This window comes from Cololabis saira, chromosome 12, assembly GCF_033807715.1.
Source record: "Cololabis saira isolate AMF1-May2022 chromosome 12, fColSai1.1, whole genome shotgun sequence".
Taxonomy (NCBI): Eukaryota; Metazoa; Chordata; class Actinopteri; order Beloniformes; family Belonidae; genus Cololabis; species Cololabis saira.
In genome coordinates, this window is record NC_084598.1 from 44,380,097 (window position 1) to 44,404,517 (window position 24,421).

The window sequence follows — 24,421 nt, forward strand, 5'->3', positions numbered from 1 at the left end:
CGGGGACCCCCACAAATCCCCCACAAAAAAGTGAAACCAGGTCTAGCAGGTCTGAAAGCAGAACTAAACGTGCACGTAAGCCTTTTACAGATGCACGTCTCTATTTTCTGGATTTAAAGTCATCAATGGTTAAAGTTTGTAGCTTATATACGACCAACTGGTCATTTTACCGCTCCTTTTCAACAGAGGTGAATGCAGAGGGCGTTAACAAGGCGTTCAATAAATGTTCATCAGAGTCGCTGGGAAAAAAAATGTCTCCAGTCTGGACAGAGATTCCTATCTAATGAGTGGCAGCTCCGGTGTTTGTTCTACGTTTTATTTCAACATCATCCCCACCTTCAAGTGAAGCACAAGAGTTTCCTGGTGTTTTGCCTTTTTCTTTCTCTTGCTCCTGACTCGTGATGTCTTTTGGACGACATGTCGACATCTCCTCACCTTCTGCAGCTCTGCAAGAGCCTGCCTGCAGGGCAGCCCTCTGATTGGTCAGGTGTCGAGTGCTGTCAATCATTGAACGATCAGATTACAGGTCTCTTCTCTCTCCTCCGCTTCACGGTAGCGCATAGGCGCATCCATTGCGCAAAATGTGGCCCCCCTTGTAAGATGAGGCCCTACACACAGCGCGTGTTCTGCGTTTAGGGAGATTAAAGTAGTCAAATGATCATTTTCTTTCTGCTCATGATTCTGTTTCCCCTCTTTCTAAACCTGTTTCCGTCTCTCTGTTTCCGTGTGTTACAGCCAGCCTGCGGGTCAGCAGCGTCAGCGTGGTCCGGTCCGACCACTCCAGCATCTGTGTGTCCTGGAGACCCGTCTCTGCCGTGGACGGATACCGCCTCGTCATCCAGGGGGTCAAAGGTCACATGACTCAACATGACTCAACATGACCCAACATCTGCAGCAGCTGCAGCATCAGTGACCCGCACTGATCAATGACCCGCACTGATCAGTGACCCGCACTGCTGCTGATTTAACATGAGAGTGTGTGTGTGTGTGTGTGTATCTCTGTATATGTGTGTGTAGACAAGCTGGTGAAGCAGGAAGTGGTGGACGAGTCCAGCAGCAGCTTCTGCTTCAGCGACCTGCAGCCGGAGACTCTGTACCGCATCAGCGTTCACTCCCTGCTGGGGTCAGCAGAGGGCGCCGCCGTGTCCATCCTACACCCCACAGGTACCAGGTGACCCAGGGAGGGTCCAGGTGACCCGGGGAGGGTCCGTGCTGGTTCACCCGGGTCACAAACCTCCTCCTGAAGCCTCTCTCTTCCTCTACTGAGCTGTTAACGTTGTAAATGAGCAGGAAGAGTTTATTCTAACCTGTTGTTGTTTGTTTTGCAGCCACGGCTCCGGCCAGGTCTTCCCTGCACCCGAACCTTTACCCCATCCACAACGAAGGTGACCCCCACCTACTCTCTGTTTATCACCCCACACCTGTAGAGCAGCTGCCATTCTAAATCCATTCTCATATTAATTCCTAAAAATTCATTTTGTATATCTAAAGATCGATCTTTTTTATCATTACATTTTTGCCCGGTGAACTTTAATCCCAGTAGTCATTTAATTCACAATTGCGCTGTTGAGCTTTTCAATTTCTTTCTTTTTTTTGCACTTTAAATGGATATTGAAAGACATATTTGAGTTATTTATTTATTAGTTATTTATTTCATACAAATAACTTGTGGACATGAGAATAACTACTGCCATGTTTCTGCCTTTAATTATGTTTAAAAGTATGAAAACATTAAAGTTTTCAGTTATTATTGGTTTTTATAGTTTCTTGGTGGTCACATTTGCATAAAATGCTAAAAATCTAATTCTCAAAAATTAAAAACCGAAAAACACAGAAAATGGAAAAAAATAAAAACGGAATGTGATAAAAAATAAAACCAATTTCATACGGCCTCTGATTGCTACGGAAGAGGAGAAAAAATATTTGAGAGGGAGAGAGATTTTTTTTCTTTCTTATTGTGCACTTCGAGAAAAAAGTCAAAATTTTGCCTTTTTTCTCACCATTTCAACTTTATTCACGAAATATTGACTTTTTTCTCGAAATTGTACTTCAACATTAATCTCGACATTTCGACTTTTTTCTCGACATTTCGACTTCTTTCTCGAAGTGCATAATGAAAAAAAAATCTTCCTCCTCTAAAATATTATTTTTCTTTTTCTCCTGCCTGGCCCTAATACTCTTCTGTAGTTTCCTCCCTGGATCTGTTTGGTAATTCTGCCCCACAATGTTTCTGAAAGCAGTTCTATCAGCATTCTGGGAGCTGATTGGTCCTTACAGCATCATTAGCCGCTAATACTTGCTGTTGAATCTCAATATAATACTAGTAGTAATATTTTGCAGAACTACAGTCATATAATTCATGCAACAGCTCAAAAAACAGTTTTAACAACACTAACACAAATCAATATCAGAATCAAATCAAATCAGATCTAATCAAATCCTGATAATCGATTCTGAATCTTAAGAATCAGAATTGAATCGATTCTTGACGTTTGAACCGATCCCCAGCCCTGGTCCTCCGGTTGTTTCTCTGAGGTTTTCTAAGCTTGTGTTTCCCGTCTCTTGTGTTGCAGTCTGTCCCGAGGTGAAGATCAGGAACAGCCTGGTGAAAGGTGAGCTGCATCGCCGTGCAGGGCCGGTTCTAGAAAATGATGACTCAGATCAGAGGGGGTGCACATGCCTGGCATGTTATTCAACACTAAATTATGCATTTTCCCATAATTTCAAGCGGAATGATATTAGCAAAACAAGAATATTTAAGGTGTATTTCAAATGCTTTATTGCAGCAATATCGCTGCAGAACAAAGAAAATGCTACATTTAGTCTGGGCTACCTCACCCATCAGACAATCTAGCAACAGATGTTTCTTACCCTGAAGATAAAACATAGAAATTCAAACTAATTGTATCTATACAGCTCAAAACCATCACTAAACATGACAGTCATTTCAAGTGGAACGATACCAGTCAAACAATAATATTTAAAGTGTCTTTCAAGTGCATTTTTGCAGCAATATCGCTGCAGAACAAAGAAATGCTACATTTAGTCTGGGCTACCTCACCCATCAATCTAGCAACAGAAAATAAAACATAGAAAAATAAATAACAAAAATAAATATTAACTTGCTGGCGTCGTTGTGCTTGAACCACTTCTGAATATCCATCGTTACTTTGTGTTAACGGAGCAGCAGAGAGCAGCGTCTTGCTGGTGCAGGAAACGCAGATGAGTGACGGACACTGGCTGATTTATGGTTCCGCGTATGGTGCGCGTCGCTGCGTTCCCTACGCTGTAGGCTACGCCGTCGATTTAACGCGGAACCATAAATGAGGCTTAACGCGCGCGCATTTGTCAGTTTTCTTTTCGTCTTTTCAACTGAGCATGCAAACACATAAACTGAGGGTGCAATGCTTATGCACCCTCGTAGAACCGGGCCTGTCGCTGTGGCGACGCCCATCCCCCCCAGGTTCCGGTGACAGCAGGTGTTTGTGTCCAGGGTTCGACATGATGGAGGCCTTCGGCCTGACGCCCAGCGCTCACTCGTCGGTGGACGGCGTGGCGGCCGAGCCCTTCGTCTTCAACGTGCTGCCCACGTACACCGTGTTCAGGGACGTGCAGCTGACGCAGAGTACCAGGTGAGGGGGGGGGGGGTTGGGGGGGCACCAGGTGAAGATCCATCCACCCACCCACCCATCCATCCGTCCATCCATCCATCCATCCATCCATCCATCCATCCGTCCATCCATCCATCCATCCATCCATCCGTCCATCCATCCATCCATCTGTCCATTGATCTATCCATCTCTCTCTATCCATCCGTCCATCCTTCTCTTTCCATTTATCCGTAGATCTGTGACTGTAGTTACTAGATTTTCCAGAGCTGGTAACTCGTGAACCAGCTGTTATCTCTGTCGTTACCATGGTTACCAGCTGTTATCTCTGTCGTTACCATGGTTACCAGCTGTTGTCTCTGTCGTTACCATGGTTACCAGGTTCATCCACCCGGCGGGTTTCTCCCCGGAACACACCATCAGCATCTCCTTCCGGCTGCTGCAGGACACGCCCCGGGAGGCCTTCGCCCTCTGGCAGCTGACGGACAACGACTTCCAGCCCCGGATGGGCGTGGTGATCGACCGTGAGTAGCCCCGCCCTGACCCGCCGTAGCCCCGCCCCCAAACCACCCAGGTGGGTCAGGTAGATCAGCGGTGCGTCCGAAATGCCATACTAAACAATAAATAATAAACAAAAAGTATACTTAAGTTTGGCACACTTTTGAGTAAATATCAGTAGTGTGCAATAATTCAGACGTACTACTCAGAGCCACACGTCACTTCCTGCCGTTGGGAGGGGGAGCTGTTACCATGGTAACAGCAGCAGTAGCAGCACCGCTCCACTCTTTCCCGTTTATCCTGGCCCAAACAAGATGAAATTATATCATATTATTATATACGAATATTATAATATTAATATTATATAATAATATTATTATACTTAATATTATACTTATACGTATCACTTAGCAACCAAACACTGCTGCATTGCATTTTGGGAAGTTTCTGCTTAGCTAGTGTCCATCAGTCCACACTAATACATTTCTCCAGAATGAGTATTGATAGTACATACTATTGATATGGATAGTACATACTATTGAGTATGGATAGTACATACTATTGTGTACATACTAATGGTTCAGACGCAGTAAAAAATCTCACTTACTGTTTTTGCTACTCGTTAGGGTGGAAGGATGAAATTTCGGACGCAGCCCAGGTAGGTCGGGTTAGGGTTAGATCAGGTAGATCAGGTACATCAGGTATGGCACCGGTTCCAGGGGGCTGGACTTCCTCTGTGGGAGGAGTTAAGTCACCTGGAGACACCTGAGGACAGGTATGATGATATGACGTCTGTGTCCTCAGCCTCCACCAAGCAGCTGCTGTACTTCAGCCTGGACTACCGCGGGGAGGTGCAGGAGCTCACCTTCGACCAGCCGCAGGTGCACCGGCTGTTCTACGGCAGCTTCCACAAGGTGAGCCGGTCCCAACCGGTTAGATTAGACCCGGCCCGGTCAGGAGGTCCGACCCGGTCCAGAACCAGATCTAGGCAAGGCAAGTTTATTTGTGTAGCACAATTGAACACAAGGTAATTCAAAGTGCTTTACATCAACATTAAAAGTGGCAAGACACAATTAAACAGTAAATAACAAATAAAATGAAATAAAATGATAAGAAAAGAGGTAAAATAATAAAAGCAGCAGTTGTTACAAAGTAAGGACAGTAGATCCAGCAGGTTCATCTCATATTTTCAATGGCAAGAATTACGTTTCTATACATACGTTTCTATACGGTGAAAATGTACAAAGACCGGGTCAAATACAGTATTAGAAAAGTAATCTGTAACAATTCGTACGGTGAATTAAACCAATTTGACAATTCTATGTCACAATGCCTTATTTCACCCAACTGACGAGAATTACGTTTCTATACGTCAAAACGTACAAAGACCGGGTCAAATACAGTATACTCTAGCAGGGGTCTTCAACCTTCTTTAGCCCAGGGCCCCCTTGGAGGAGAGAAATTAAGGCCTTTTTTCCCCCTAAACGTGCCCAAAAGTCACCAAATTTTGCACGCAAGCCAGGCCTGGTGAAAAATGTGATATTTAATAGTTTACATTAATGGGCGTGGCAAAATGGCTCTGTAGCGCCCCCTTGAAAATGTATACAGTTATACAATTGAGCCCGTCGCCCCAGATTGACGTAGAAAAACGAAATTGGCTACACATGTACAACATGTCAAGACGCACCAAAAAGTCTCTTGGACCAATACCCTAACACCAACACCAACAAACATTTTGAATTAATCGTGTAATTTTGGCGCAATTTATGCCATTTTCACGTGTCGTACTTTAACGAACTCCTATGTCCGTTGGACATAAAACTCGCTCAGGAGACACAAAAGACGTTAACTATGAAAAGTCATAAAAATCGTGAGTTTTTGTGAAATAGCGTGGCCGTGGCGCCGCGTCAAACTTCAACGTTAAACAGGAAGTGATACTAGTAGCTGATTGGTCGATATCTGCCATAACTTTTGAATGGTTTGACATAAAGACCCGTAGGTGGTGTCATCGGACTCGGTATTCGGACATCGGTATTGAGTACTTGACCTAAATTGGCCTGACTTAGCCCCGCCCCTTCTTCTGATTGGTTGTCCCTATTTTCTGCTATAACTTTTGAATGGTTTGACATACAGACTTGTGGGTGGTGTCATTCAATTCAATTCAATTTTATTTATATAGCGTCTAATACAACAAAAGTTGTCTCTAGGTGCTTTCCAGAGATCCAGAACTGAAGTCATCTGACTTGGTTTTGACTCCTTCACCTTAATTGGTGCAAATTAGCCCTGCCCCTTCTTCTGATTGGTCGATATGTGATTTTTCCTATTTTCTGCTATAACTTTTGAAATGGTTTGACATAAAGATTCATGGGTGGTGTCATCGGACTTAGTTTTGAGTCCTTGACCCTTATTGGTGAAAATTGCACTCTCTCCCCCCCGACAGGTGCACCTGTCCGTCAGCCAGGTGGGCGTGGCCCTGTCCGTGGACTGCCAGCATGTGGGCGAGAGGCCGGCCCGGCCGCTGGGGAACCTGCCCACCGACGGGTTCGAGATGCTGGGGAAGCTGGTGAAGACCCGCGGGCCCAACAGCGGATCAGCGCCGGTACGTTCAGAACCCGCCGGGTTTCCCCGGGTCGCCTGCCGAACCTCTGACCCGTGTTTCTCTCCCGGTTCCAGTTCCAGCTGCAGTCCTTCGAGATCGTGTGCAACATCACGTGGGCGTCGGACGACACCTGCTGCGACCTGCCGGGCCTGGTTGGTACCGCTGCTCCGTCTGGTCACTTCACTTTATTTATTTGTTGAACAGGGACTGTACTTATTAATGGACACGTGTAAATATTCACGGTTGTAGCCAGTAATTTCCACCATTCATCCCCGCGGCAAATTAATGCCAGACACAGAACTGGACACCAGAAGACAAAGGAAACAAGATACGACATCCATATTAAAAACACAACGTTAAAAAACACAACTGAGCTAGATAAAAAACATTAACCAATAAAACATGTTACCATTGATAAACCAGTCATTAGGTGACCATAAAGTTAAAGTGCTAGGTGCTTAAATGCTAGAGTTTGTAAAGTGCTGATGCATATTGCACATTTGTATGGGCTCAAATTAATGCCATTAATATTTTGTATCTGTAAATAAACTTTTTACTTGTAGAAATATTTTGTGCGTGTGCAAAAAATATTTGTAGCTTTTGTAAAAAAGTTTGTAGCTTTGTATCTACAAGTACAAATATTTTTTGCACACGCACAAAATATTTCTACAAGTAAAAATATTTTTTGCAAGTACAAATATTTTTTTCACACGCACAAAATATTTCTACAAGTACAAAGTTTATTTACGGATACAAAATATTTATGGCATTAATTTGAGCCCATACATTTGCCCTATTGCACACTGACATGTAAGTGCTGATGTTATTGCACAAATTAGCATTATAGCATACATATTTGTAAATATATATGAACCATTGTACATTTGTATACATACTAAATGCATGTAATCATACAGCGGTCCGGGTGGGCTCTGCCCCTGGTACCGGTGCCTGAGTCTGCTCCTGGTACCGGTGCCTGAGTCTGCTCCGGGCCCGGTTACCGTAGTAACACCTGTGTCTGTCCCCAGAGAGACGAGGAGAGCTGCCCCGCCCCGGCCCACACCTGCACCTGCACCTCCGACGTCCCCGGAGCCGCCGGAGACCCCGGACCAAACGTAGCCGCCGCCGCGACCCGACGGGCCTTTCTGACACCTGATTCAGCTCATTACAACCTTCAAATATCTAATTATATATAAATATATACGTCCTTATCTCTGCAGGGGAAGCCCGGCCCTCGAGGAGAGAAGGGGGAGAAGGGCGAGCAAGGACATAAGGTGAGATGATCTCGGGTCGGACTAGACTTGTAGTTCTGGAGACCGGTCCACTTTCTGTGGTCCTGGTCTTGTCTCGGCCTCGGGTCTCTGGGTCTCTCCAGGTCTAAGACTCGGATAATTGAGAGTCCGTTTCACACCAAGGTGAAATAATCTGGTGATCAGCAGTTCTCCATTGTAATCTGATTACTATAATGGTAAATAATGTAATTTCAAGTTGATAATTGTATCTTTAATATTTAAAATTCAGGTTTCATCTCCAAATTATGTCCAATTTTTTACTTTAGGTTTCTAAACACTAACTAGAAACTTTACAAAACACTAACTAGAGGTTTATTAAACTAACTAGTGAAATATTGCCGTCTGATGCCTGTCCATCATTCCAGGGGGAGACGGGACCCCCAGGGAAGCCCGGATTCGGAGGCGGTCTCGGACCGGTGGGCGGCATCGGGCCCCGGGGGATGACGGTGCAGGGCAAAGTGGTGCGTAGCTTTACCTTTACCGGTGGTGCCGGTACCGGCTCGGTTAGGGTAGAAAACACTCACCTGTCTTCTGTTTCTATATCGTCCCATCAGGGTCCACCGGGGGCCAGGGGGGGCAAGGGGGAACCGGGCCGACCCGGACTACAGGTGAGTTTAAACCTTCTCTACACTCATAGGTAAGCCCCGCCCCCTCAGACCCAGACCAGTACCACAGGAACTAGAACCTGGACCTCTGCAGTTCCCAGCTCCACAGGAAACTCTGGATCCTGAACTCTCTTCTGTTTGATGGAGCTTGGACCGGTGTGTCCGGTTCCTGATCCGCGGTTCCTGATCTCGGGTTCCAGAGCGGGTATCAGAGCCAGCAGGGCCGCCCCTCCCTAAACACAGAACACGCGCTGTGCGTAGGGTCTTTCTTCCAACGGGGGCCACGTTTTGCCCGAGGGAACGCATTTGCACGGTAACCAGTGTTGGGACTAACGCGTTATTTAAAAACGCGTTACAGTAACGCCTTTAGTTTTGCGGTAACTAATACTCTAACGCATTACTTTTAAAATTCAGTAACGCAGTTACCGTTACCAAACGGTGCGTTACTCCGTTATTCCTGGCTACAGTGAAGCTTTTTTTCCTCACAAGCGGAGACCGGAGGAAACGGAGTGTGTGTTTATTCAAAAACATGACGGTCATGAGCCAAGAGAAGGAGAGTTTCTCAACGTGGAGATATTGTCATTAAAGCAATCCCTGGTTTTTCGCAGGGGTTACGTTCCAAAAAGAACCTGTGATAAGTGAAATTCTTTTTAGAATTATTATAAAAGGCTTCAAATTGCAGAGATCAGCCCCGCCTCGCACGTATTCCACTGCTCTTCTGAGCCGCTGCATCCCGACTCTGTAGCGTCTTTTTCTCCTAAAGCCGCGGTGCAGGTGTGTTTTTACCAGAGAAGAAAATAGTTATGGGTCGTTTTGTTGCTGTTTTTTCTTCTGGGCAAAAAGATTCTTATAAACCGACATGCCACCATTGATTATATCTGAGACTGTGATGAACGATTCATCAAAGGCTCCCGTTCTTGAGCTGCTGCTGAAGCTCATTGGCCGTTCTCAGCTTGTTGCTAAGCAACCAACGTTATTGACACAGGAAGTGAAGAAGCGGGGAGACTGTTTAGCCAATCAGAATGCAGAACATGATGCACAATGTAAATCCATACAGAACCTGCTGAAATGAAGGCTAGAGGGGATTAATGGGAGCATTTAAAATAATGTTTTTTTTTAAAGTAACTAAATAGTTAATTTTCATAGTAACGCATTACTTTTTGGTCTAAGTAACTGAGCTACTAACTGAGTTACTTTTTTAATGAAGTAACTAGTAACGGTAACTAGTTACTATTTTTCAGTAACTAGCACAACACTGACGGTATGTGCTACTGTGAGGCGGAGGAGAAAGGAGACCTCTAATCTGACCGTACAATGATTGGCAGCATCTAACATCTGACCAATCAGAGGTGGTGCACGTGCACGCAGGCTCCTGCAGAGCTGCAGAAAGTGAGATTTCAACATGTCGTTCAAAAGACATCACGAAAGAATCAGGAGCGAGCAAGAGGGAAAAAAATACAAAACACTTGGAAACTCGTGCTTCACTTGAAGATGGGTATGCTGTTGAAATAATACTCTGTTGCACAAACACCTGAGCTGCCACTCAGATAGGAATCTCTGTCTAGACTGGAGAACTTTGTTTTTGCAGCAGCCCTGATGAACATTTAGTGAATGCCTTGTTAACGCCCTCTGCATTCACGTTTGGTGAAAAAGAGTGGTCACATGACCAGTTGGTCGTATATAGGTGACACATTTGAACATATTGGCTGTAGTTTTATATCAATTGATGTTGTTAAGATGTTTTCGACCTCATTGATGACTTTAAATCCATAAAATGCAGACGTGCATCTGTAAAAGGCACTTGTGCGTGTTTGGTTCTGATTTCAGACCTGCTAGACCTGCTTTCAGTTTTTTGTGGGGGATTGAGGTGGAAGTTACTTTCTTTTGATGAGTAATTGATGGCTATTTGTGACTCGGATTTGTTAAGATAAGATAAGATAAGATAATCTGTATTGTCTCCCTTGAGAGAAATTTGTCTTGGACAAAACTAGAGACTCCAGGCGCCACATATATAACAAAACATAAAATCACAATAAACAAATAAAACATCGTCATATCCCCCCGCTCTTTGCATGCCCCCCCGCAATGTCCTGAAAACACCTCTACACAAAAAAAAAAAAAAATTGAAGAAAAAATTTTAAATGTATTTATTGAAGTTTTAAGTTTTTTATTTAATATTTATTTATTGATTTCAGGTTGAAGATTTTAATTCAATACTTGTTTATTTCATGTTGAATTTATTTAATATTTATTTAAATTAGTTAAATGGCATTTTATTTAAAGGAGCTTGAGGCTCCTTTTAAGAAATGAGACTCTCTAGCGCCACCCTTCACCACGATGGCCGTTGGGGGTACTGCAGCCAACAGTGAAGCCGGCACGGGAGAACGGGGAGAACGTTACGTGCATGCAGCGTCATGTGACGTCACATCTGCAGGACAGCGCGGGAAATTCAGGCCCAGAATTGCAGCACATTTTGCAGCAACAGCCTGTTCAAGGCAACGGAGAGATACACTAGAGGATCATTCTTTTGGGTTTGGAACGCTTCATCTGACATTATTACTAGAAAAATTAAAACGTATGCGAATTTTTTTCATAAATCCTGCCACAATCCGGCCTCAAGCTCCTTTAATATTTATTTATTTATTTATTTCAGGTTGAAGATTTTAATTCAATACTTATTTATTTCATGTTGAAGTTTATTTAATATTTATTTAAGTTAGTTAAATGGCATGTTGATATATGGCCATATGATATATTTGGGATGAGGAGAGGTGCGGGGGCAGGGGGGCCTCCAAATTACATTTCGCTTAGGGCCCCAATTCGGTCAGGGACGGCCCTGGTACCAGACCCGGGTACCAGAGCGGGACGTCCACACCGGTTCTACGGGGAACCGGACCAGGTGAACCCGTCCTGAAGGAACGGACCTGAGGATCTTCCAGAGTTTCCTGCGGACCTGAAGGTCGGCCGAGGTCGCGGCTGACGGTGCCGTTACTCTGGGTCACAAACGTCTGGGGTCCGGTAGGAAGTGAAACCCCGGACCGCCAGCCGTCTACCCAGAATTCCCATCACTGCAGGTTTTATGTCAGTCATGGTGCAACACGCCCCAGCAGGGCGCCGCAAAGCACCATGGGAGTTCATCCCCCTCACAGCCTTGTCTCTCTGCAGGGTTTACAGGGAGATCCGGGTCCGAAGGGGGACGAAGGTTTCCCCGGTTCCAAGGTGAGTGGACGGGTGGAGGGGTGGGGGGTTGGGGGGGTTGGGGGTTCGACGCCGACCTTCACGTCTCCTGGTTCTGCTCCACAGGGCATCAGAGGTCCGGAAGGAAACATGGGCCCCCCCGGGGAGACGGGCCCCCGGGTAAGACTCAGTCCATCTGTCATGTTTTACTAAGAAAGAAATCTACATTTAAACAAAGTGTTGGTGATCTGAGCCGTGCCCCCCCCCCCCCCCCCACGTCACATGACCAAGAACCAGAAAACGTTCTCACCTGATCAGCTGAATTGAATTGAATTGAATTGAAATTTTATTTCAAACATAAAACAGTAGCGAATACTACGGAAGAGTATCAGGGCCGTGCAGGAGAAAAAATATTTGAGAGGGGAAGATTTTTTTTTTTAATGTGCACTTCGAGAAAAAAGTCAAAATGTTGAGAAATAAGTCGAAACGTCGAGAATAATGTTGAAATACAATTTCAAGAATAAAGTCAAAATTTCGTGAATAAAGTCGAAATACATTCCGACTTTTTTCTCGAAATTGTACTTCAACATTATTCTCGACATTTCAACTTTTTTCTCAACATTTTGACTTTTTTCTCGAAATTGTACTTCAACATTAATCTCAACATTTTGACTTTTTTCTCGACATTTTGACTTTTTTCTCGAAGTGCATAATGAAAAAAAAATCTTCCTCCTCTAAAATATTATTTGTATTTTTCTCCTGTCTGGCCCTAATACTCTTCCGTAGAATACAAAACCAAACAATAATAATCAATAATAAATAAATGTAAATAAGAAAAAATAAATAAACAAAAATATAAATAAAAACATCCATCCATCATAATTAACATGCTCGAAAAGGAGTAGGAAGAAGTAAAAACCTTTTAAATCCTACCCCCTAAACTCTATTTCCTTATAATCAAAATTAATTGAATTTCTATACAATTTAATTTCTGTACAAAAAACTAAAGATATCTATACATATATATATATATATATATATATATATATATATATATATATATATATATATATATATATATATATATATATATGTGTGTGTGTGTATATATATATATATATATATATATATATATATATATATATATATATATATATATATATATATACATATACATATATACATATAGATACAGCTGGACGACATCAAAGTGACGGACAAGGAATCGTCTCTAACGTGGAGACAACGACGCTGCTCCTGCTCCACCTGACAGTTAATTTTAGGATTTATGAAGTACAATTTAAAGAAAGATTCTGATCATATTTTTATATAATGCAAAATATCATTTTAAGTCAAAGTCAAAGTCATTTTTATTGTAAATTTTTCATAAAATACAAGAAATCGAAAGTACGTTCCTCCTCTTGTCCGACATAAAATAAATAAAAATAAAATAAAATTAGTAAGCCTAAATGCTGAGCCTAAATGTGTCCAGATTTGATAAAATAAGAGCTTAAGAAGGTTTAATATTTATTATAATCTACAAATACTTTCTGATGCATTAACACCATGTTTTGAATATAAATACACAAAAATATTGTTTGTACAATGTAAATAGTCTTAAAATGGGATGTCAACCCTCCACACTTTAGATTCACTTCATGTTTCTGTTGCTGTTCTGGCTGGATAAATGTCGCCCCCTGGTGTTCGTCTCTTGAAATTACAGCTGTCAACAGGAAATGTCAAATGTCGTTTTATTTGTCTAGTTTTCTGAAAAGATGCACAGCGCATTCAGAAGAAACCAAGCCAATCAGAATAAATAATGACCCTGATATATCAAAATGAATTAAGTTCTTCAATATAATTAAGTTTGACTCAGTTTTTAAGAGAAAGTAATTATTTTGGTGGGTCAGTTTCCACTTGGGAGCTGGGGGGTCAGGGTTGGGTAGGGTCGCCACCCGTCCCGTAAAATACGGAATTGTCCTTTATTTGAGAAAAAAATGTTGCGTCCTGTATTGAACTAATACGGGACACGATTTGTACCGTATTTTCATTAACTTTTACACCATATTCTAGTTGAATTATTGAAATAAGTTAACTTTTACACCATATTCTAGTTGAATTATTGAAATAAATTAACTTTTACACCATATTCTAGTTGAATTATTGAAATAAGTTAACTTTTACACCATATTCTAGTTGAATTATAGAAATAAATTAACTTTTACACCATATTCTAGTTGAATTATTGAAATAAGTTAACTTTTACACCATATTCTAGTTGAATTATTGAAATAAATTAACTTTTACACCATATTCTTCACCTGTAGGCTATATTACATCTGGGCTGATGTGGACATACAGAATAGGAGGATATTTCAGTTACTAGTATGGTTGTCTGTCTGTACAGTCATGAAAGTTCAATGCTATTAAAGCTCTTTAAACTTTAAATCAAAGCATTTTGTTTTTTCATATAAAATTATATATATATAATATAAAAAACACATTTTTATTCAGTTTAGAAATTTTTTGGCTTTTTTTTGGCTCCTGCGCTGCTGAAATCAGGGCGTCCCTTATTTCTATTTCTGAAAGGTGGTGACCCTAGGGTTGGGGTTAATCAGCTCTCCTCATTCATCCACCTGTATCTCGTAGGGTTTCCAGGGAATGCCGGGACACCCGGGCCCAGGGGCCGACAAGGGCCCCCCAGGACCAGTCGGACCTACGGTAAGACCACAGAGACCGGAGAGACCGGAGAGACAGTTGAAGCCGTCAGGTCAGTCCTCACCTCTGGTGACCGATCCTCACATGTGTGTCACTTCACAGGGTCTGCCGGGAAACAAAGGAGAACGAGGGGAAAAGGTGCCGTATATCTTAATTATTTTCCTTTTTTAATGTGTTTTAATATATTTTGTCAAATATAGTTAAATGGGTTGCTTATTACTACATTGTTAAAGGAGCAAAACAGAGAGTTTTACTTCTGTTTTACCTTCATTTAACATTAAAAAGTTAGATAACAAACAGGATGTGATGTAATTTACAGCGGAGGCTGTAGTGAACCCCTACTTTTTAGATTTAATGACTTGTACAGCTGGACATCAGCAGCATCGCAATGAGAAGAGACGTGTTCCCTAATGGACCCCAGGGGCAACATAAATAATAAAAAATAGGGTAGGGCCCAAAGCAGAACCCTGTGGAACACCACATTCGATTGCAGCTGAAGAACAATCCCCCTGGTGGACAGAAAAACTCCTGTCCGACAAATGAGACCGTATACATTTAAAGCTGTTCCCTTGTTCTCCACATTGATCCCTACATTGTTCCCCACATTGTACCCTAGATTGTTCTCTACATGGTCTTCTACATTGTTCCTTGCATTGTTACCCACGTTCTCCACATTGTTCTCTATATTGTTCCCCACATTGTTCCCCACATTATTCCCCACATTGTTCCCCACATTGTTCCCCACATTGTTCCCCACATTATTCCCCACATTGTTCCCAACATTGTTCCCAACATTGTTCTCCACATTGTTCCCCACATTGTTCTCTACATTCTTCCCCACATTGTTCTCTACATTGTTCCCCACATTGTTCTCTACATTGTTCCCAACATTGTTCTCTACATTGTTCCCCACATTGTTCTATACATTATCCCCCACATTGTTCCCCACGTCGTTCCCTGCATTGTTCCCCACACTGTTCCCCACAATGTTCCCCACATTGTTCTCTACATTGTTCCCCACGTTGTTCTCTACAATGTTCCCAACATTGTTCTCTACATTGTTCTCTACATTGTTCTCTACAATGTTCCCCACATTGTTCCCCACATTGTTCCCCACATTGTTCCCAACATTGTTCCCAACATTGTTCTCTACATTGTTCCCAACGTTGTTCTCTACATTGTTCCCCACATTGTTCTCTACATTCTTCCCCACATTGTTCTCTACATTGTTCCCCACATTGTTCTCTACATTGTTCCCAACATTGTTCTCTACATTGTTCCCAACATTGTTCTCTACATTGTTCCCCACATTGTTCTATACATTGTCCCCCACATTGTTCCCCACGTTGTTCTCTACATTGTTCCCCACATTGTCCCCCACATTGTTCCCCACATTGTTCCCCACATTGTTCCCCACATTGTTCTCCACATTGTTCCCCACATTGTTCTCTACATTGTTCCCCACATTGTTCTATACATTGTCCCCCACAATGTTCCCCACATTGTTCTTTACATTGTCCCCCACAATGTTCTCCACATTGTTCCCCACATTGTTCTCCACATTGTTCCCCACATTGTTCTCTACATTGTTCCCCACATTGTTCCCCACATTGTTCTCCACATTGTTCCCCACATTGTTCTCTACATTGTTCCCCACATTGTTCTATACATTGTCCCCCACAATGTTCCCCACATTGTTCCCCACATTGTTCCCCACATTGTTCTCCACATTATTCCCCACCTTGTTCCCCACATTGTTCCCCACATTGTTCCCCATATTGTTCTCTACATTGTTCCCCACATTGTTCTATACATTGTCCCCCACAATGTTCCCCACATTGTTCTTTACATTGTTCCCCACGTTGTTCTCTACATTGTTCCCCACATTGTTCTCTACATTGTTCCCCACATTGTTCCCCACATTGTTCTCCACATTATTATCCACATTGTTCCCCACCTTGTTCCCCACATTGTTCCCCATATTGTTCTCTACATTGTTCTCTACATTGTTCCCCACATTGTTCTCCACATTGTTGTCCACATTGTTCTCGGCATTGTTCCCCACCTTGTTCCCCACCTTGTTCCCCACATTGTTCCCCACCTTGTTCCCCACATTGTTCCCCATATTGTTCTCTACATTGTTCTCTACATTGTTCCCCACATTGTTCTCCACATTGTTGTCCACATTGTTCTCAGCATTGTTCCCCACCTTGTTCCCCACATTGTTCCCCATATTGTTCTCTACATTGTTCTCTACATTGTTCCCCACATTGTTCTCCACCTTGTTCCCCACATTGTTCCCCACATTGTTCTCTACATTGTTCTCCACATTGTTCTCCACATTGTTCCCCACGTCGTTCCCCACATTGATCCCTGCATTGTTGTCCACATTGTTCTCCACATTGTTCTCTACATTGTTCCCCACATTGTTCTATACATTGTCCCCCACAATGTTCCCCACATTGTTCTTTACATTGTTCTCCACATTGTTCTCCACATTTTTCCCCACATTGTTCTCCATGTCGTTCCCCACATTGTTCTCTACATTGTTCCCCACGATGTTCCCCACATTGTTCCCCACATTCTTCACATTGATCGCCACATTGTTCCTAGCATTGTTTGTTCACATTGTTCCCCACATTGTCCTTCACATTGATAACCACATTGTTCCCAACATTGTTCCCTAGATTCTCCACATTGTTCCCCACATTGTTCCCAACATTGTTCCCCAGTTGTTCTCTACATTGTTCCGCACATTGTTCTCCACATTGTTCCCCACATTGTTCCCCACATTGTTCCCAAGATTCTCCACATTGTTCCCCACATTGTTCCCAAGATTGTTCCCCAGTTGTTCTCTACAATGTTCCCCACATTGTTCTCTACATTGTTCCCCACGTTCCTTGATAGCCACATTGATCACCACATTGTTCCCAGCATTGTTTATTCACATTGATCCCTGCATTATTCCCTACATTGTTCTCTACATTGTTCCCCACATTGTGGGGACTCCACCCCCCAACTCTCCGTGCCCCCCAGATATCACCTCGGGGAACATCTGGATCATTCCATCAAGTGTTTACAGCTGTTGGTGTTTTGCAGGGGGATCAGCAGTCGATGGCGGCGATCTACCAGCTGGTCACTCAGGCCTGCGAGCAGCTGATCCACAGTAGGTGCTCCGTTACCGCGAGAGACGCCGCTACCGCAGGGTATTGTGGGAGTTCAAACCTACGAAAACCTTCTGTGGCTCTTCTCCTTCTCTTCAGAGGAGGTGTTGAAGCTGGACATGTTCATCAACGACATCGGCCGTAAACCGGTTCCCGTGGAGGAGCCCGTGGGCCCCCCAGGAGAGCCGGGGGTACCAGGGGCGATGGGCCCCCCGGGGGGCCGGGGCACCCAGGGCAAGGTCGGCACCAGGGGCCGGTCCGGGAGGCCTGGCTATCCCGGAGAGCAGGGTAGGACATCATCTAGAGGTTAGAGGGTGTTTCAAGGTGCCGTGTTGATGTAGCAACCTGCTTGTGTCCAGGACGGAGAGGGTTCCACGGCCAGAAAGGGGATTCTGGGAAGAAAGCTCAAGGGCCTCCTGGGATCAAAGGATTCGCAGGTCACAAGTCGCCGAGACGATGTCGTCAACGTTCACCTGTTGATATTATTATTAGCGTCGTCTGCCGTGTGTTTACAGTCGTCTGCCGTGTGTTTACAGGTCTTCCGGGGGAGTCCGTGCTCGGGGCCGCAGGTTCTACAGGAGACGATGGAAAACCTGGACCTCCGGGGGTCCCCGGGCCTCTGGGTCAGCAGGGCGAGATCGGACCGCCAGGGGTTTGTGACAGCAGTGGGGGCTGCCAGCCGGGCCCCCCGCTAACAGGTTAGCCGCCGGGGGTCGGGCTAATATCCATCCATCATCCATTATCATTCAATTCAATTCAATTCAATTTTATTTATATAGCGTCTAATACAACAGATGTTATCTCTAGACGCTTTCCAGAGATCCAGAACATGAACATAAACATAAACATAAACCCCCGAGCCATTATTACAAAAACAATGGCAGGTAAAAACTCCCCTAGTGGGGGGGGCGGGCCGGGAACGCAGGCCAGAACGCAGCTCCCGAAGCTCCGGCCTGCAAACATGCACAAAAGAGAAAAAAGGGGAACCGGCACAAGAAACTACAGGCACGATGGACAAAAATGATAGCTATGAGATATTTATAATAAATAAAAATGGAAATGGAGAAGAGAGGAAGAGAAAAGGAGAGGAGAAGAAGGGTGTCCACCGCCCAGTAGATCATGTCGGTGCCCCCTGCAGCATAGGCCTATAGCAGCATATCTACCACCAAGCTATATTTGAGACTAACTATTATAGTCTTGTTCTATAGCTGCAACTATGACTACTGACTCTAACACACTAGAGTTTACACTACCTAGAGATTTACCAACACCAGCTAGAGGTTTACTTAACACTAACTATAGGCTTTACTAAACAGAAAGGTTTTAAGTTTAGTTTTAAAGGTGGAGGTGGTGTCAGCCTCCTTAACCCAGATTGGAAGTTGGTTCCATAGTAATGGTGCCTGATAGCAGAACGCCCGCCCTCCAAATCTACATTACTCTAGGAACTACGAGTAAACCTACACTCTGAGAGCGGAGAGCTCTGCCAGGAACATAAGGCACTATCAAATCCTGTAAATAATGCGGAGCTAAGCCGTTTTGGGCTTTATACGCAAGTAATAAAATTTTAAATTGGATTCTGAATTTTACGGGTAACCAATGGAGCGACGCTAACACTGGAGAGACGTGGTCTCTCCTGCTAATTCCTGTCAGCACTCGTGCTGCTGCATTCTGGATCAGCTGGAGCCTATTCAGCAAATTACTTGGACATCCTGCTAATAACACATTACAGTAATCCAGTCTAGAAGATACAAATGCATGAACTAGTTTTTCTGCATCACTCTGCGAGAGGATTTTCCTAATTTTTGCAATATTACGGAGATGGAAAAACGCTATTTTACAAACCTGATTAACATATGGTTTAAACGACAAATCCTGATCGAAAACAACACCAAGGTTTCTCACAGTTGCACTGGAAGCCATCGCAACACCATCTAGTCCCTTCCTAAGATGCTCTGGACCAAGAATGATAACCTCTGTTTTATCTGAATTTAGAAGCAAGAAATTTCTGGACATCCAGTCTTTGATGTCCCTAAGACATGCCTGAAGTTTAACCAACGGTTCTGTCTCATCCGGCTTCATAGACAAGTAGAGCTGCGTATCATCAGCATAACAATGAAAGTGTATGCCGTGATTCTGGATTATACTTCCCAACGGCTGCATGTATAAACTGAACAAGATTGGCCCTAGCACTGAACCCTGCGGAACACCATAACAGACCCTTGACTGTTCTGAAGAAACCTCATGTACATGAACAAACTGGAACCGGTCAGATAGATATGATTTAAACCATCCATGGTTTCTCTTCTCTGTTCTCTCCATCCAGATGATCCTTACTACGGCTATGAGCCGTGACTGGAGGTCGTCATGGCGACGGCGGCCGACGGGAGACGACCATCGTTGTTGGAGCTGAACGACTGACGACGGCACTGAAACCACTGAAGGAACCCGGCGACCCGAGACCCAAGACCGTTGGAACAGGACACAACCCCCCGTCTTCTTCTTCTTCCCTTTAACACCTGCAGACGCGGGTTCAGGAGCTGATACCAGGGTAACGGTGGCGTCAGTAGAGACGACATCGTTACTGCAGCCGGACACGAGCTGCTCACACTGGCCACGGTTACATGAGGTTTTTTAATTCGGAATTAAATAATTCAGAATTAAACTATTTTGCTTCCAGTACATGGAAATAGTAATTCTGAATTGAGGTTTCCATGGAAACACGTTTGATGGTCTTTCTCCAATTCCTCTCCAGGTCTGGGGGTTGGGAAGGTTCTGATTGGATAGGGGGGGGACCGGAAGTTAAACTACCGGAAGAAAAACTAACTTAGCCGCTACAACTTTGAAAAGCTCACCATTTTTATGTTTCCTGTTTCCATCTGTTCTTTTAATGATTTCTATTTATTAAATAAATGGTCTCTGCTCTTGACCAGCGTTTACTGCTGCTGCATCTTGAAACTTTGTTTCCCAGCGTGGAATATAAGATCATGGAGACAGACGGGCGAGGGAACGAGCAGAAAGAAAGACCGGGATTAATTTAAAGAGGAATGAGTGGATACATGATCAGGAATTATTCTATTCGGATTTAAAATCAGAATAAACCAGCCACTTACTTCGGAATTAAGTTTAATTCGGAATGGCCATTTTCATTCAGAATTAGGTGTTTACATGGTAATTTTTACTAATTTTAAATCAGATTTAATTTTAATTCTGAATTAAAGAGGAATTAAACTTCCCATGTAAACACACTCACTGTGAAGTAAATCTGCCGGACAAACCCAGCCTCAAACCGGAGGACTGCAGCAGTCAGAGGTCCCTCATGGATCTGTCCTGGGACCCCGTCTTTACACCTCAAACTGGCCGGATGGCCGACGATTCAGTCAGCGTCCAATCAGACGGAGGATGGTTTCATTGGTGCGGGTCACGAGAGTGAAGAAGAACTTTAAATCCACTCTAGAAATACTCCTTCTGACCACACGGGGGTGTAACGGTCCGACTAGTCCGGTGGAAACACCTCGTCCCACTACAGGTTTCACGTTGTCGTCCCCGGCACCAATATTTAAAAATAAAGAGGTTCAAATTGAAAGTTACCTGACGCGGTTCCAGTTGCCGAAAAGGCTCTTGGCCGCCCCCTGGTGGCAGCAGCGAGGCTAGCAGGATCTCTGATGATGACTGTCTTTGGTCCACCCAGAACTAAAGTTGCTTTCGTCAACGAAAATTATGACTAAATATCGTCGTCAACAAACCTTTATCACAGACGAGACGCAACGAAAATGCTGGTCATGTGACGATAACGATAATTAAATATATAATGCAAATATCGTAGAGGAATAAAAACGAGACTAAAATGTAGATTACAAATTCAAAACTCTGCTAAAATGTGTCGTCATTTTCGTTGATCAAAAACAAGACGAAATGTTCTAACAAAGATGCTTAATATACAAGTTTTTTCCTCTCGTTTAGTCTTTAAACCAGTTTAGTCTTCACTTTCCTACATAGACGTGGAAAAGAAAATCCAATGTGTCGTCAAAAAAGAAAAAGACTGGGAGAAATGCGGAAAAATAAATATGTTGTAAACTCAAATTAGAGACTTCTGTATCTGGAATGAATGTATTGAGTCTATAAGGTAACAATAATATAATAATAAGATAACCTTGTTTGAATTGTAAAATGGGTTTGGCTAAATACAATCTTTGACTAAAACTAGACTAAAATGGACAATTCTGACTAAAATAAGACTAAAATGCTCAGACTTTTAGTCGACGGAAACTTGACACGACTAAAAGGAGAATGAACGAGACTAGAAACTAATAAAAACTAAAATGATAGCTGGACCCAAAGACTAGACTAAAACTAAAACTGAAACAGGCTGACAGAAACAACACTAGCCAGAACTAGGACCTGCCAAAAAAACATCTTAATGACTTTATTTACAGCTCAAAAGTGAACTTTCATGGGACAAGCCCCCCCGTGTGGTCGGAGGTGGTTTTGCTACACGGTGGATTTTAAATCCCGTTTATCTCGTCAGCTTCACGTTGGGACCTGCAGCAGAGCTGAAGGAAAGGAGGCCGTCGGCCGTCTGATTGGACGGCTGGATCTGAGACCCAGATTTCTCTGGAGGTGTAAAGACGAGCTCCTACGGAAGAGTATTAGGGCAATGCAAGAGAAAAAAAACTTTTTTTTATTGTGCACTTCGAGAAAAAAGTCGAAATGTCGAGAAAAATGTCGAAATGTGGAGATCTTTTTTCTCAACATTTCAACTTTATTCACGAAATTTTGACTTTTTTTCTCAACATTTCGACTTTTTTCTTTAAATTGTACTTTAACATTAATCTCGACTTTTCGACTTTTTTCTCGTCATTTTGACTTTTTTCTCGACATTTCGACTTTTTTCTCGACATTTCGGCTTTTTTCTCGAAATTATACTTCAAAATTATTCTCGACATTTCGACTTATTTCTCAACATTTAGACTTTTTTCTCGAAATTGTACTTTAACATTAATCTCGACTTTTCGACTTTTTTCTCGACATTTCGGCTTTTTCCTCAAAGTGCTTAATGAAAAAAAAATCTTCCTCCTCTAAAACATTATTTTTATTTTTTCTCCTGCCTGGCCCTAATACTCTTCCGTAGGCTCCAGACAGCATTTATGCTGCATTTATTCTGCATTTATCTGCACATAAACGTAGTGGATTCTCCAGGGCAGATTTACTTCACAGATGACGAGTCTCGATGCAAAGCTCTGATTATTAGTGAGCCTGAATTTACCACCTCGAACCGTATCAGCTCTAGATTTCTATGATGTAGTTGGATCATCAGAAGATAAAATCCTGCCCCGCCGGGTCGAGTCAGGTGTCATCTTTCTATTCGCACTGAAACCCTTTTTATTCCTTCCTTCACGTATCATGCACTGCAGCCGTTGGTGTTTCCTCGTATTTACTCACATCTTAACCTCAACTGCCTCAACGATCATGAAAACTTCAGCTTCTTATCTTGTTCCATGATATAAACGATACTGTGAGATTGCTTGTTGTGTATAAGATAATATGTATATTTTATTGTATTTGCATATTTTATTCGTGCACATTTTATACGGTATGTAATACATGTTTACATTTCCAGATTGATTTGGGTGATGAGGATTACTACATGTGAGGGAGAATGATGGATGTTTTCTATTATTATTATTATTTTACTATTAAAATACTATACTTATCGTGTTCTCGTCGGTTTTTATTCATTTATGTTTCACACTAAAGTGATTATTTTATGTTCTAAATGCCGTCAGGTAGTATTACCACCTCTGACCACATGGGGGCGTACAGATCACATGACCAAGCATATATTACATTTAAACAGCAACAAAATTACCCAGATTAAGGTGATAAACAATAGTTAAAAAAAAAAGTCAGAGAATTTACCTGGAATTAAAGTAATTGAACCTTCATATACAGGACTGTCTCAGAAAATTAGAATATTGTGATTTTCTGTAATGCAATTACAAAAACAAAAATGTCATACATGCTGGATTCATTACAAATCAACTGAAATATTGCAAGCCTTTTATTATTTTAATATTGCTGATCATGGCTTACAGCTTAAGAAAACTCAAATATCCGATCTAAAAAATTTTGAATATTCTGGGAATCTTAATCTTAAACTGTAAGCCATAATCAGCAATATTAAAATAATAAACCTCCTCTTCACCCACCGCTTCCAACCGTAGAGTGACTGAGGACAGAACAAATGAGTGCCGGGCCACTCTATGGAGCCCCTAAAGGGACTCAGATTTTTTTTGATATATATATATATAATGAGTTTCACGTGCGCGTGAAACCTTTACGCGCACGCGTAAGCCTAAATTATGGTTCCACGTTAAAACGATGCAGAGCCGGAGTCACGTGAGGCGATCAGCTAGTATGGCAGCCTGAAAGGGAGCTCCGGCGATGGAAGCAGTATAATACGCGAATACGTGAGATATGGGAACTTATTGAACTTTCTGTAATTGTAACATCGACAAATAACCCAACAAGATGCCTAACCAAACAAAGTTAACTTGCGTCTCTACAAGGAACAGCTCAAACGCGACATCCAGATCCGGACTAGCTCACAGTGCTAATGCTAACCAGCCTGCAGAGCCCAGCGAACCCGACATTGGCAATGCCTCGCTATCTGCGGATATTGCTAAAATATATGCACTGCTCAAAGAAACATCAGGGAAACAAGAGGAAAAACTCAGCATCATAGAGCGAACAACCACAGCTG

The 24,421-nt window shown here is 42.9% G+C and overlaps 1 protein-coding gene across 1 annotated transcript in view; it reads left to right on the forward strand.

Annotated features, from left to right (window-relative positions):
- Positions 1 to 22,548, forward strand: part of LOC133457516 (collagen alpha-1(XX) chain) — a 72,276-nt gene extending 49,728 nt beyond the window's left edge. Inside the window, exons 21-42 of the mRNA XM_061736861.1 lie at positions 736 to 852; positions 1,018 to 1,164; positions 1,329 to 1,385; positions 2,574 to 2,612; positions 3,494 to 3,632; positions 3,990 to 4,132; positions 4,911 to 5,020; positions 6,547 to 6,705; positions 6,780 to 6,857; positions 7,734 to 7,820; positions 7,926 to 7,979; positions 8,363 to 8,458; positions 8,552 to 8,605; positions 11,768 to 11,821; positions 11,906 to 11,959; positions 14,429 to 14,500; positions 14,600 to 14,635; positions 17,597 to 17,663; positions 17,761 to 17,949; positions 18,021 to 18,098; positions 18,198 to 18,359; positions 19,985 to 22,548. Coding sequence (XP_061592845.1) covers positions 736 to 852; positions 1,018 to 1,164; positions 1,329 to 1,385; positions 2,574 to 2,612; positions 3,494 to 3,632; positions 3,990 to 4,132; positions 4,911 to 5,020; positions 6,547 to 6,705; positions 6,780 to 6,857; positions 7,734 to 7,820; positions 7,926 to 7,979; positions 8,363 to 8,458; positions 8,552 to 8,605; positions 11,768 to 11,821; positions 11,906 to 11,959; positions 14,429 to 14,500; positions 14,600 to 14,635; positions 17,597 to 17,663; positions 17,761 to 17,949; positions 18,021 to 18,098; positions 18,198 to 18,359; positions 19,985 to 20,013 — 2,021 coding nt within the window. The 3' untranslated portion in view covers positions 20,014 to 22,548. The remainder of the gene's footprint in view (positions 1 to 735; positions 853 to 1,017; positions 1,165 to 1,328; positions 1,386 to 2,573; positions 2,613 to 3,493; positions 3,633 to 3,989; positions 4,133 to 4,910; positions 5,021 to 6,546; positions 6,706 to 6,779; positions 6,858 to 7,733; positions 7,821 to 7,925; positions 7,980 to 8,362; positions 8,459 to 8,551; positions 8,606 to 11,767; positions 11,822 to 11,905; positions 11,960 to 14,428; positions 14,501 to 14,599; positions 14,636 to 17,596; positions 17,664 to 17,760; positions 17,950 to 18,020; positions 18,099 to 18,197; positions 18,360 to 19,984) is intronic.
- Positions 22,549 to 24,421: the final 1,873 nt, after the last annotated feature.